This window comes from Grus americana, chromosome 15, assembly GCF_028858705.1.
Source record: "Grus americana isolate bGruAme1 chromosome 15, bGruAme1.mat, whole genome shotgun sequence".
Lineage (NCBI taxonomy): Eukaryota > Metazoa > Chordata > Aves > Gruiformes > Gruidae > Grus > Grus americana.
In genome coordinates this window covers 2,162,501-2,177,407 of record NC_072866.1, presented here as the reverse complement: position 1 = coordinate 2,177,407, position 14,907 = coordinate 2,162,501, and the positions used below count along the sequence as shown (strand labels likewise).

Below are 14,907 nucleotides of genomic sequence, written 5' to 3'. Positions count from 1 at the left end.
AGATGTACCCTGCAGGCTTGCGAGGCCTTCAATTACTGTAACAGAAATAATGAGCCTTGCACTTGGAAAACTAATGGCATTAATCATTTATCTTTCAGAATATATCTCTCCCCACCACTAACACGTACATATAAAGTTAATATTTCCAAACAGTTCTACAGAGAGTATTTCAGTTTCCTGCTAAAGAGAAAATGCCAAACTGTTCTCTCAGGCTTACTGCAATCCAAGTATGAATATGAGTGGGAAGAAAATGCAAACTTTCAGACCCATTCCTTCCAGCTCACAGAATATTCATTTCAGATGCAGCCGTTGTTAGAACTACTGCTACTTTTTTTCCCCTTCCTCCTTCACAGCGCCCAGTGAACACAAGTTCTTATACGCTCTCCAGCGTGTACTTACCCTTAGTTCAACTTCTTTGCCAAGTAAGTCATACAGACTTGCTCCTTTGGAGGTGATTTCGGAAGCAAGCTGTCTAGCTGCCTTCAAGTCAGCAATCTGGAAACACAACAACAGCACTGAATAGCAAAAGAGAATCCCCAATAGTGCAAAGAAAATCCACAACAGATTTTTTTTTTTCATATGCAAAAGTAAAAAGTATATATACCAAAAGGCATGTGACTAGCACATAGCACAGGTAATGAATATTGACCATCTGCAAGTTTTTTTTTCATTATTTCTTCAGGTGCTTTCTTCAGAGACACACACCAGACTTACACAGAAGAAAAATTGCCTGCAGTTCTGCCATGTTATCAAGAATAGTATTATTACCTAACAAGGAGGCATGACATATTAGACTATAGAAGAGGTGCTAAAACTAACAAAAAGCAGTAACAGGAATTCTTCTTATTTAACAAAGCATTAGGTTTGGGGTTTTTTTAAGATCTAGAGACGGCATTTATTTTAAGGGCTTGAACAGCTTTGACGTCTGTTAGGGTAACACAAAGATTTCCCTTTCCTTCATTGTAAATGGGCTGAAAACCAACTTTCAGGCAGTATTTTGCAAACTCCTCCTGTTGCAACACGGTTGTTAGATAGAAAATAGTCTGTATTCCGGCCTACTCCAATATTTCTATGATTTCAACAGCAGTCCAAATGAAAGATAACCAATTTTGTGCCACTGTTGCCTCGTATTATGCTTCTGGTTGAGAATTCACAGAGATTAAAGCAAATCATAGTATATAACCTCAACTGCAGAAAGTAGGAGTTAAAACTATACCCACTCCCTTGCAAGAACGTTCTCTACTTAAGTTTCAGATAAAAAATGGATTTGTTTTTCAGAAGTTAACACACCCCCCTGCCTGAAACAAAAGTACATGTTTTCCTTACTTTTGAGCCAAGATCAAACTTGAACTTGCTGCTGTCTTCCTCACTCACGTCTGCGCGTTCCACTCCCTTGGTATTCATAGCACCATAAAGCACAGAGGTGACCTTTAGCAGTTCCTTCACTGCATAGCCATCTGCCTGGTAAAGCTTCTTAGTGTTGAGCTTTATGTGAGCTTTGGTAGCCTTTGGGAAGAAAGAATGAATTCGTTGTGTCACAAAAACCAAAATCGTCATTTACCTCTTCACACTTCACTCGAAAGCTCTTTTCAGGGGCACCATGCTGTGCTTTAAAGATATAAATCCTCCTGCTTGGAAAAGACAAGTTTGCCTCATCACATTACTGATGTTTCTAGAAGAATTTATTCTGAAACATGTGCACTTTCTGCATGTCAGAACATTTGCGGATAATTACCAGAATGAAAAAAACTCAAATTATCCATTAATTCTTCCCTGCATGAAGATCAGCAAAAACCCTGTGCACCACTTAAATTCAGATTAAGTTTAAGTGGAATGTAAGTGCTGCCCTGGTCTTGTGATGATGCTGCAGAGAGGTAAATTTCACCCTTAATGAGTTACAAGAAGATGATCAATTATCCTAATTTAACTGTCTTCTCTTCCAGCAGTACCTTCAGAACATTTTATTGTTTCTCTCAGATTTTTCCCTGCTACTATATTAATGATTTTATTCCCTTGTCTTCCATCTCTGAAAAGTACAGACAGACCAGTAACAAAAAAAAAAAAACCCAACCCATTAAAAATTATAATATTATCTTTTTATACTTTGAAATAATAAAGGGGGGGGGGGGAGAGCATAATAGAAATGATACATCTGTCACTGAAAAGCACACAAATGTTCTTGAAATTCCTAACAAGATTATATTATAAACGGATAGCCACACCAAACTTCAGGTAAAACTTTGAGGCAGTCTTTGTGCTGGCATGACTAAACAAACGAGCAAATAAAAATTGATCACCGGTTATGAATACAAAAACTAAGCATCTGAATGACTTAACATCTTCTTTTCAGCATCTTCCCAAGATGAAACTTCTGCCGAAATGTTTATCCTTTGGGAATACAGCGTGGCAGAAAGAATCTATCCACAATTCACTCGTGGTATTACACAACTTTGGTGTTACAGTGTTACCGTAAGCAATTCACACCTCCCTAGGGCTCTGACAGTGCAAGACCTTCAATCTGGGTTAACAGACTCAAACATTAAAATGGTTGACACAAGTTTTGCCCGCTCTGCACTGAGTAATTGACTGCAGGAACATTTCCTGTGAAACTAAAGAGAGAAAGGACCACATCTCAAACCATGGATTTAGCTCCAACTTTTCAAAGAACAAAGGAAACAAGGTAAATAGTTGGTTTTTGTATGCAGCTTGTCAAACTTTGTGACTTTGCAATCAGATTTCCATTTCCATTTGCCTCTCTCGGCCCAAAATCTCAATCTTTTTCAGAAGAAAATGACTCTACATCCGCTTTCTGCTGGCAAGAACTGAGCTGAAAGTGAAGTCAAAACTTCCAGAACAGGTGACTGATGCTGTACACCCTGAGCCAGGGGGATATGAGACTTATGGTACAAAAAACCCTAATCGCTTTTGAAAATTTTGACCAGCGTGACCTCAAATGAGCCAATACACACAGTGGAAAGGCAGATATGTTCTCCTTCCTTCCCTTGCACTACAAGGCTTCGAAAAAAACTAATCGTAGAAACAGTAGGTATTAAATTTTAAGAGAAGCAGGTCATTAAATTGACAGAATCTGTTAAACATCCCCTACACAAAGACGACTAATGCACCACATCATAAAGGATGTTGTTAAAGACAGGAATTCCAATTTCAGCTCCATTCAACCCCAAGAGAGAAAAATCAATGCCTAGTAAAAGGAAAAAAAATGGGGGTTTTTCCACTCAAAGACTACTTAAAAAGAGGAAAAAATATACAGACAAGTACATATGTTTTTCAGATTGGCATAATGGCACTGCTTATTCAGGAAGGTAACTTCACGTTTGGAAAGCTTGAGACAGTCACCTACTTTATAACAACTCTTTAGAGTTTTAAAGTGTCATTAAAAATCATCTCCATCTATTCTGAAGATCAGATTATTACAATGCAATAGAAAAGAGAAATAGAAAGATACTGCAAGAATGGCATCCACAGCCAGAAAGTTTGCTTTATTTTAAAATCTGCTTTATTATTTTCATAGAGCCAAATTTTGACAGTGTGGTGGAAACACAAAACCAGCCCGGGGAAGAACCAGAACTCCCAGCTGAGTGTTCCAGCCATTCAGTTGCAGAGCCATGGTCTTTAGCCTGTCTAGTCCAAACATTTTGCATTCTCTCCTGTACAACGGCACATTCTCAATAGGAAGAATGAGGATTGCTCTCATCTCCCTGTCTCGTTTAATACTTACGATAGTCTCCTGGGTAGTGAAGTAGCAGCTGTAGATCTCCACAGGCTGAAGTGGGAACTGAACACATGATACTTCCCGGAAAGCACTTGGGAAGATTATTAGCAGACATTGCATCAACTGCTTCTCCCATCACTTTTTAAAACACAAACATGTCTGACCTTTGCAAAAAGTCTGGTACCTTGGTTTGCTACGTGTGTTTTTGAGTGTATTTCTAGGACACTAAACTCATCGGAGGCTTTTTGTGGCACTCTAGCTCAAATTTGGATCCAAGTGGGCTCAAACAGGAGCCAGGTATTGAGCCACACAGACTAGGGTAGTTCTAGGTGGGCAAATGTTTAAAAAAACCATGTAAGACAACACTGCAGACACTTCAGGAACTTTTGGGTCTGAAAAGGAGACGTTTGGTAAGTTCTCAAACTACCAGTAACACAGAGCAATACATAATTTGTGTAAACAATTAACACATCTTTACTCCTTGTTCAGTAAAGGAGAGTAATACTCTAGTTATATTTCATGATGATTAATCTAGCCTGATATTCTCTTCTGAGACAAATCTGTCTCCATCAAATCTCACATCTGGCTACAGATGCATAAAGCTATTAGTTACTGGAGAAGATAACTGTGGATTCCATGGACAGTGAATTATTAAAGAAATGTCTGCAAGCTGTTCTCATTCTGAAAATGCTGAAACCCCAGAATAATGTCCATATTATCTTGTATTATTAAGTGAGACCAAGTACAGGATGATTAAAGAAATTTCCATTCATTTCATTTTCTGAATCATATTATGTAATTCTTCAAAACGCTTGGGATTTCTTACATGAAATCAGCCGTTAAAAGCCAAATGTACGCATAACAGTATTTCTGCTTCCATACTTGTCCTTTTAAAACATACTTGATTTGGAGGAAGGAAATCTCTCCAAAAAGACAGATCTGTTCACTACATACTATGATGTTCCAGGGCTCAAAGGTGCATAGTATGTAGGGAAGTGTATCATTCTCTGAACACAGTAAAAATAAGAAAATTTATGGTGGACAAGATCACAAATCAAAAGGGGAAAGCTGGCTTGGTTATAATGTAATTTTAACATATTTTAAAAATAAATTGAGGAGCACCCCTCCTATGGAGACAGGCTGAGAGAGTTGGGGGTGTTCAGCCTGGAGAAGAGAAGGCTCCAGGGAGACCTTAGAGCCCCTTCCAGTCCCCAAAGGGGCTCCAGGAAAGCTGGAGAGGGGCTGTTGGCACGGGCAGGGAGTGACAGGCCAAGGGGGAATGGCCTGAAGCTGCAGGAGGGGAGATGGAGATGAGATGTGAGGCAGAAATTCTTCCCTGTGAGGGTGCTGAGGCCCTGGCCCAGGTTGCCCAGAGAAGCTGTGGCTGCCCCTGGCTCCCTGGCAGTGTTCAAGGCCAGGCTGGATGGGGCTTTGGGCAACCTGGGCTAGTGGAGGGTGGAACTAGATGGGCTTTGAGGTCCCTTCCAACCCAAACCAGTCTATGAAAAATTCAAAAAGAATTATAAGAAATTAATCTTTGCTATTAGCATAAAGACTTTGATTGCTTCCAGACCCACCCACAGCCCCATTAATTTTTTTCCGCCTGATTAAGAGTGCTATGTAAGTGTGTCATAACAGCAAAGGCTCATGCTACATCAAAATAACAAGAATGATACGAAGGACAATGTTATTTTATTCCACAAGATCAAAAAAAGTTGATGGCCAATTCAAGTATGCTCATGCATAAAGTGATAAAAGATTTGATCTGAGAAAAAGATGGCTTGATCTAGTAAGTGAGAAGGCTCATACAACAGAATACCAATATATCATTATATAGCATAATGAAAACATGAGAAGTTACGACTATTCAAGCACACAAATGAATCAGGCATCCAATGACAGCAAAAAGTAGGATGAGATCTCTTCTGAATTCATTTAAATGCATCCAAAAAAATTCATATCCACAGCTATATATTCCACTATTACCTTTTTATAAATATGAAGTGATAAGGATGGATATTGTTTTAGCATTAGAAGTTTAGATCCCAATTCTGCAGAGACGTACATAACTCTACATGATTTCATAAACAGCATGCCCTGGTCTGTTCAAGTTTATAATAGCACAAAACACAACACAGCACAAGAACACAATACATGCTCAGCCACCTATTGCAAGGAAATTGTAAGAGAGAAAGCATTAAATATGGAACCAGCATTTCGATGCGCTTAAGCACCACTCCTCTAGGCAGACTTACCATAAACTGAGCCACTGCCTTAATGAAGAAAACCCGGTCCTGTTCTGTCTCCACATCAGCAGGAATATCAGTCTGAGGTTCATACCTGTGGAAAGAAGCACGCATAGATTCTGACAAGAAATACATGTGCGATATTAAAGAGACTGGTCCATTTGTGAGACAAAAATCCAACAAAACAAGCATGTACGAGACTGGAAAATAAATCTTTAGCTTCTACTGCAGACTGGTGTATCCAGACCCTGCAATGCATACAATGGGTAAACTGCAAAAGCTGTAAACCCTGAGACACTTCTGTGGAAGGAATTGTTACTGTGGGGTCCCAAGTACATCTTTTCACTCAGTTTTGCAAAGGAGCAAAATTTAGCTGGCTCAATCACATCTGCGAAATACTTATTTTCACAACAAATTTACTATTTAAATCACAAGCTACTTATATAGATCAAGCTAAACTTAAGCATGTGTGGCTGCACAATTTAAACCACCAGGCATACGACTCAATACTCCCCGTCTTTCCAGTGGTATGCTAAAATGACTTGTACAAGATTACTACTGCTGGTAATAACAAAAATCAGCCATCTTGTCCTTTAAAATGCGATAACACCTTTCCACGCTCTCAAAATCCACAAGAAAAGTTCACGCTCGGGCATCATTTCGAACATATTACTTTCAAAAGTCAATAAAAGTTATGAAAAAGCAAATTGAAAGATTCTGAAATGCCTAAAAAACCCACTAGTGAAATGCAGAAACGTCTAGAAGTCACCAGCCTACAGCAACCAGGGAAGAAAAAAAGTAAATTCCCAGTGTCATACAAGGCTTCAAGATTTTCAGCATTCAGACAAGGAAAAAAAGCATCTTTGCTTTCAAATCACATTTGAAATTACGAGCAAGGCACGTACAAAGTAGCCTCATTGCTTTAAAGTGTAATTAAAAGGATTTTAGAGACTGGAAAAGCTATCTGCCTGTGTCAAGTGGAATTCTGACCCATAACAGAAAACGATGTTCAGTTTCTATTTGGTCTGAAAGTGCAGGACTTCATTATTACGCATAGGGCTCCCAATAATCTTAAAATACAGAAGTTTAAGCTTTTAAAAGTGTTCAGGTTCATTAGAGAAACATGTATTTTAAATAATATATTTGTTTTCTTTCAATTGCTCTGTTATTGTACTGTTATATACTCAGGGAACATTGATTTATGTTTTTACATGAGTTGAAAACAACCAGTGATTTAGACCCTCAGTGTAATAGCATTATTTTAAAGAATATTTAGGTAACTTGATCCAAGTAACCTTGCATGGTTGTAAGTATTTCCCTATTTTATTACAACTGCAACAGTATTCAGCAAATTTCTAACAGCTCCGTAATTAAACTTAATGGATACTAATTAAGAATCCAGACCAAAAAATAGCAATCAGGCAAATGAGTCGCCATTATATTTTCAATTGTAATATTCTACCCCACGAGTAGCTTAAAAAAAATTGTTTATTTTTTCACTTACATGGGAGAAAGAAGATTATGTATAATTTGATTGGCACCTCAAGTTTCATAAATATTTAACCAAAGTCTGTCAATGGGTTAAGTGGGTGTAAAACTACAACTGGATAGTAGTAGATTAGTACTGTATCATTTTATTGTTTTTAAACATGGCACTGATGCTAGACAATACCAGGTTGAACCAATAACAAGTGTAGCAACAAGGTAAGAACTAACTGTATCTTGTAAAGTTCTCACTATATATCACCCTGTTTGGGGTAGAAAGTCAGAAACAGGCACAATGGTAGTGGAGTATGTAAAATATGTGGAAGAGATACAGCTACTTTTGAATAACTATGTCCACCTTCAGGATGCAATCTGCCAGGGCAGACATTATATTTTCTACTTCAGCTACTAAAACGCTTTTTTGTTGTTGTTTTGGTTGTAGAATTAAACTAAAAACCTGCAAACTTAACTACCACGTTTCAAGCTTAACTACCGCGTTTTCTACCTGATATTTAGAAGAGCAGACCTCAAAGAAGGACTCAATAGCATCATGTTCCTCTTTAAACTTCTTAATACAGTTTCACACCAAAACATCAGCTCCAAGCATACATATCCCATTCCAGCATCAGCCCCACCTGATCACCAACCTTTTCACCAGCCAGAGAAGCACTTCTGAGACAAGCATGAAGTTTGGGGTATGGAAATTCTCCATCGATATGAGTCGGGGATACCCCAGTGCCCTCATCATCTCAGTAAAATCTGAAAACCAAGAAAAAGCAGGGATTCCTTCTTACATATCCAACATGGACATTACCAAGAACTCAGCAGGCTGTTCATTTACCATTAGATAGCCCTGTTCAAAGTACTGTTAAAAAATATCCTGACTAGGTTAATGAAAAGAAATATCATTTCAATAGAAAACATGCCCTGAGTAAAAAGGCAACTTTTTAACATGAGATTCACTGGACAGAAACAACGTTAAAACCGTTTCTCTCTACAAAACACACCATTTAAATGAAGTTAACTACAGCCTGCGGGATCACTGCTATGCAGAGGCTGCGCTATCCTAATTCTCTGCATTTCCTACACCCTGTTAAAGCGCAGCCTGCCAGTCAATGGCTCCAACCCTGCGGCAGCCCTTCCTGTAGCCCTCGTCTGAGACACACGTTAGGCCCCAAGCGCCCCTCACCGCCACCGCTGCCTCCTGGATCTCTCAGTGAAACCACACGGCAAAACTTAAAAGATAAAGCGGGACCCGCTCGGCTGCGAGGGCACCCAACGGGGCCGGAGCCGCCCCGCAGGCCCCAGCGAGCCGTGGCGGCCCGGAGAGGGCCGAGACCGGGGGCTGCCGCATCCCGTCCCACCGCCCTAGACCCCGCTCCCCTCAGCGAAGCTCCTCACTCCTGAGGTCGCGGAACGACATCGCCGGGGAAGCCCGGAGGAACCCGAGAGCCTCCGCCTGCCGCCGCCGCGCTAGGCCGCGCCGCTCGTCTCTATGGCAACCACCCTACGGCGCAACGGCCCGGCCAAACTGCTGCGGAAAGCGAAGGGCCATGGCGGTGGGTCGGCCCCTCCCGGGCCGGCGCTGCAGACCTCTGCCCGGGGCACCCTCTCACCACCTGCGGGGCTCCCAGCCTCCTCCTCCATGCCTCCGTGGGGTGGTGGGGCCTGCTGGCGAGGTGGCTGCCCCTGGGATGCAGGCTGGCCCCGCTGCCCGGCCCAAATCCGGGAAGACCTGCGTGTCATGGCTGTTCCCTGTGGTGACATCCAGCTGGGGCAGGGGCTCTGCTGAGCCTGGCTTAAATGTGTTATCTGGGGAGCCAGATCGGTTATTTTCGGGAAGACCCGGTAGTACCTGTGCCACGTTAACCCTGGCTGCTGTGGTTTGGGAAGGCCGTGCTCCCCCACGGGACGGGGGACCCACGTCCTCACCTGGGCTGAGCAGACACAAACCCACGGCTGCCGCGTCCGGGGGGCCGAGCCCCAGCTCTCGCTCCTCTTGGAGTCAGCGCATCCCCCTTGCACCCGCTCTGCAGAGGACGACTCGGATCTCCCCGCGGACAGGAGCCCGGCACGCAGCTCTGCCTGGGTGCTCAAGCATCGCATGGCTGAGCTCGAAGGCGAGTGCGGGACGAGGACCAGGCAGGAACAGCTTCCTCTCTGGTCACGCATTTCTGATGGGCATCCATGGCGCCCCAGCCACGCAGACAGCGACTGCAGTACGTGGAGCACCCGCTGAAACGCACAGGAGGTGTTTGGCACAGCCCAGCCTGCACACGGCTGCCCGGCAGCAGAGCCAGACCCCTGTGCGTTCATTGTCCGTCCCCAGACACCCACGGGAACCAGCCAACGCGGCTTCTTGCCACCTCTCAGCTCCTACCCGCAGCTGATGCTGACTGATCCTGTCAGCAGTTTCGTAACAAACTTCTTAAAGGCTCTTGGTGTCCTGAGTTTGCCCCTACAGACATAGCCAACAGCAGTTTTCATGTTGATGCATCAAGTAAGAACAGTATGACAGCTTCTCCGCTAGCACTTGGTGGTTTCAGATGTCCTAAAGGAACAGGAGCTCTGACCATGAGACTTGTGCAGAAACACCGGACGGAACGGCCGCAGCTCTTACTGACAGGGTCATCAATATCGCAGGATAGAATGAGTTGAAAATAATCTAGATGTCAGGCTGATCTATGGATGTCTCAGGACATTTTGCGGAGCAATCCGCAGTTTTCCATCTCCAACTGCCCCAGCATACATAAGACATGCACACATTGGCTCTGTATTGAGCAGCACCCTATCCACATGATTGAAAAAGTCATCAAAAGCAAGGAAATAGCAATAAATCCTTACAAAGAATAAATTGAAATGAAATAGTTACATTAGAAAATAGGATACATGATTAGAGGCTGGGTTTCTTATGCCACAAAGCCATGAGATAGCAAACCTTAAATAATTAATTAGTTCAAGAGTGTACCAGCCATCCAAGAACTTGGGCAGGGGGACCAGAGAAGGAAGGAAACGTTCCCCCGCTCTGCTGCTGTGTTCCATTGACTAGCAGGCAAAAGGCAGGGGGGATGAAATATGTGGGGGACAGCCAAAGCTGTAAAATACATGAAATAAATTGTCAGTGTACTGTTTACCTCAGCTCTTCACCTTATATAAACATCATTAATGTTTATACATTATTATTAGGGCGAACGTGCCGCTGGAGATGGAGCAGATGTAGCTTTGAACTAAGCGGGGGCTCAAAGAGGAGCAAACTGCAGCCATACACCCATGGCAGGAGCTCACACCTCATCCACGAGGGCTAAGCCTTTCTCCTTGCCACCTTCCCATCTCTAAAAACCCACACCCAAAGGAAAAAACACTATGCAGCTCTACTTATTCCCTAGACACGGAATGGAAACAGCTCCCTATTCCACAGCCCAATTCACACTTTTGAGGGATTTTTTCTTTTTTTTTCCCCCTTCATCACTACAGAAGCTGAAAATTGTGGTTGGAAATGAAAGAAAATCTAAACTTTTGGCGCAGGTTTCTGTGGCAATGGGTGAGCTATCAGATGACATTGCAGGCTTCTGAGTACAGATGGTAATATCTTCACTGCACATCTGCAGCGCCTGGTCTCCATCCAAACCTCTAATTTCGTTTAGATGAAATTTCATTTCTTTAGGGCTGTAGGAAGCCACAACCGCTGCTGGGGGCCTGGTAGAGGCGTAGAAGGAACCCAGCCGGGGGTGGCAAACAATGTCCAAGCGGTGTGTAAGCATCCGGCGGCACCGACTGCCACGCGGGCTGGTTGTTAGCAGAAGACGGTGACCCCACTTTGCAGCCTGATAACCTTTGCAGGGTGATAAGGAATTAGCAGCCCCTGCAGTGAATGGCTTCGCTCTGAAACGCAGGTGGGTATGACAGAAGCAACGGCTATTATTTAACACCTCGTGGAAAATAATCTCCTCCTCTGCCTGTTTCGTGTGTCGTGCATGTGAATTTTGGGGCTCCCCAAATCACTTTAGGGCTGACAAGCGCTGTGCATTGCTGGAAGTGGGGCCAGGCAAACCCACGCCCCAGGCTGTTAGCATCATCTCGTCCTACTTACTGCCTCCATGCTGGTTTCAGGGCTCTGCCAACCCCTTTTAGCCCCTCTCTCCGGCTCCCACCCATCCCCAAACACACCACTGAAGTCAAGTCATGCTTTGGCTCATGAGCATCCATTAATCAAAGATTTCACCAAGAAACCATTGACCCGGGCAGCGGAACATCATTGATCCAGGCTGCATGCCATCGCGTCCCTTTTGGCTGCTGCAAGCATGGTTAGCGCAATGTGCTTTTAAATACTCCATCATTCAAATATCCCATCAGCCAGCTCGATGTCTCTGTGTTGGCTCCTGATTTAGCAAGAACAGCGCCTGAGTTTGCCGCACACAGCCTCTCCGTGCGCTGGGAGAGCTGGTCCCAAGGCAGGAGATGAGCTCTGCGATCAGCGAGATACGAGAAGGAGAAACCATCTTGCTGCAAGGATGGCCAGACTTGTAGCACCCCACCAACCTCCTCTGCCTGCAAGAGAAATTCTTGTCTCTTTTGGGAGAGAAAGAACAATTTGGCCACATCTGCCCATCCAGGATCCCCCCTTCCACGTACGGAGCTCAAACATAAAACCTCCACGTATGTTTGCTGCTGCTTCACCTCATTATTGCCATTTTAGGTTCAGCAAAATAAATCTAACCATTTGCCGGTTGACACCCCTTTCCTCGCTGTGTTCAAAACACTCTTTACATCTAAAACAGCGTTATCGATCTCGTGGTCAGAGCCTCCTGGCCGCCAGCCAATGGGTTTTGTTTTTTTTTCATTTCTCCCCATCTCATCTCAGCAGTGCTGGCTGCCCCCTGCTCCCACCCCCATCCCATCAGGACACCCCCCCACTAGCCGTCAGGTTCTCGACATATAAATCATCAGCTCTATTAATCTTCCCCTGTGTCCTTTCAGCCATCTGAACTCCTGTTGCCATCTTCCTGCAGATGAAGGGTAGGGGTTTTCTTTGCTATATATATATATTTTTTTATTTTTACTCTTCTACTGCTCTTTCCCCAGGTTGGTTTTTTTGGCAGAGCTTGGCATTAACGTCGCTATCACATGTTTTTAAGTCAAATTCTCACATCCTTACATTACAGTACCTGGCAGATTGGCCTAAAACATATTTTTCTTCCGGTAACAAGGAATTATGCTTTGTGAAGAGTTGATGTTTCATGTTATTCCCATGGGGCAAACAGTTAAGTGGGATCAGGCTGACCTTGGACCACACTCACCAAGGATCCATGCTCAGGGATGTGGCAGACGGATGAGTGCCACCAGCGTGTCGTGAAGATGGGACATGTTCCAGCTCATAGACAGCCCCCAGGAGCAGCTGTGGTGCCTCTGCCACTTAATTGGAAAGGAGATTATTATTTTTTTTCATGCCTTAAATTTCAGAAAGAAACTGCGCGCAGCGGCCAGACGAGCCGCGCTGGCGGGGAGTTTGGGAAGAGGGAATGCGAGGGTGGGTAGTGGCATCACCACTGCGGCCACAAACACCTTCCAGGGACATGCTGAACCGCAGGAGCAAGAGGAAAATTGCATCTGCATTGCCTGCTCGGACACTCACCTGTGACCCTGCTTCTGCTGCGTGCCTCCAGCAACGGCTCTGCTACAGTCACATCGCAAATGAACTGCTGTTCTTCCCCCCATCCCACCGCCGTGGGTTAGGAGAGCACCTACGGTTGATTTTGCCCTCAGAGATGCAGAATCACCCAGTTTAGAAACTTAGGACAGATACCAGGCTTTTCTGAGACTGGGCTTCATCCCCAGGCCAGTGTTGCAGGCACGAGGCTGCCCGCCTCTCCTGGGTGGGCTGCACGCCGGTTCCTGCTGGGGTCCCTGAACAGCCTGTACCCCCATTTCATCCTAAATTGCACACTGGTATCTTTCTAGAAATCCATGTGTCTAAAACCAAACCGGAGCTTTTTCTGGCTAAAACAAGCTTCTGGCAGCCCGAGCGCAGCTGCCCTGGCAGGACGGTCTGGCGTGGTCAAACCTCTCTCCAGCAGCGCCCAAGTCCCCTTGTTTCCCAGTGCCCTTCTGTAAAATGACCTGCAAAGCAAACAAGAAGAGCATCACGATTTTCCTGCTCTTTTTCTGATGTTGTCTTACCTGGTTAGTCTCACCCTGCAAATTCAATCCTCGATCCCAGGGATGGCAGGACTGTAAGCTCTTGGCAGGGCTAGGACATAACCTGCTGTTGAAAATATGATCATGGGAGAAAGCAAAGCATTTTTACTCTGATTTCTCTAATGGCTTTTAAATCAGGAAGAAAAAAAATTGAGATGATCAGGCATTCTTCAGATTCCTGAAGCACAAAGTAACAAAATTGGAGGGATATGGATTTGACGGATGGACCACTCAGTGGATAAGGAGTTGATTGGACAGTCACATTCAAAGAGTTGTGGTCAATGTCTCAATGTCCAAGTGGAAACCAGTGATGAGTGGTGTTCCTCAGGGGTTGGGGTTGGAACCGGCACTGTTTAACATCTTTGTCAGCGACGTGGACAGTGATATAGAGTGCACCCTCAGCAAGTTTGCTGACAACACCAAGCTGTGTGGTGCGGTCAACACGCTGGAGGGAAGGGATGCCATCCAGAGGGACCCGGATAGGCTGGAGAGGTGGGCCCGTGCGAACCACATGGACTTCAGCAAGCCCAAGTGCAAGGTCCTGCACGTGGGTCAGGGCAATTCCAAGCACAACTACAGGCTGCGCAGAGAATGGATGGAGAGCAGTCCTGAGGAGAAGGACTTGGGGGTGTTGGGGGACGAGAAGCTCGACATGACCCAGCAATGTGTGCTTGCAGCCCAGAAAGCCAACCGTGTCCTGGGCTGCATCCCCAGCAGGTCAAAGGAGGGGACTCTGCCCCTCTACTCCACTCTGGTGAGGCCCCCCTGCAGTACTGCGTCCAGCTTGGGGGTCCCCCAGAGTCATGTGCTCAGAGAAGGGCTGGTGGGGGAAAAAAAAAAAAAAAAAAAAGAGCAGGGTAGGAAATAATGAGGTTTTCTTTTGGCTGATGTATGGAAGTGTCATACCGACACTTCACGTTCAGTTTTTTGCATCCACTTTCTGCTTTTATTTGCAAGTTGGGCATCAATTTTTGCCCTTCTAATGAGAGCCTCCCCCATTACCCAGCTGGGACAGATTAGTTTTCACCTAAAGGCTGTTTTCAACCCTGGGCTGCAACATTTGCTGCCCCCCGTTCACACCACCCGAGGTTTCTGTTTGCTGCTGAAGGCCGGCTCGGCTTGTGACCTCCTCAGTGTTGGCATGGAAGAGAATTTCACAAGCAGCCTTCTTCCTTCCCACTTGATTTAACATTAGCCCTCCACCCAGCTCTTTATTTTTTTTTTTTTTTTTTTTGCTGAGAAACCCAG

At 44.6% G+C, this 14,907-nt stretch overlaps 1 protein-coding gene across 7 annotated transcripts in view; it reads right to left on the bottom strand.

Annotated features, from left to right (window-relative positions):
* CLUAP1 (clusterin associated protein 1) overlaps positions 1-13,679 on the bottom strand; it is a 76,742-nt gene extending 63,063 nt beyond the window's left edge. For 2 of the 7 annotated variants that reach the window (XM_054843471.1, XM_054843466.1), the window contains exons 1-5: positions 8,866-9,018; positions 8,112-8,223; positions 5,989-6,073; positions 1,327-1,506; positions 400-495 (exon numbers count right to left, since the gene is read on the bottom strand). In XM_054843471.1, coding sequence (XP_054699446.1) covers positions 400-495; positions 1,327-1,506; positions 5,989-6,073; positions 8,112-8,223; positions 8,866-8,887 — 495 coding nt within the window. In that variant the 5' untranslated portion in view covers positions 8,888-9,018. Of the gene's footprint in view, positions 1-399; positions 496-1,326; positions 1,507-5,988; positions 6,074-8,099; positions 8,224-8,653; positions 8,819-8,865; positions 9,019-9,396; positions 9,639-13,641 lie in introns of those variants that run through there. The other 5 variants (XM_054843467.1, XM_054843468.1, XM_054843465.1 and 2 more) reach the window with 5 other exon arrangements.
* Between the last annotated feature and the right edge of the window lie 1,228 nt (positions 13,680-14,907).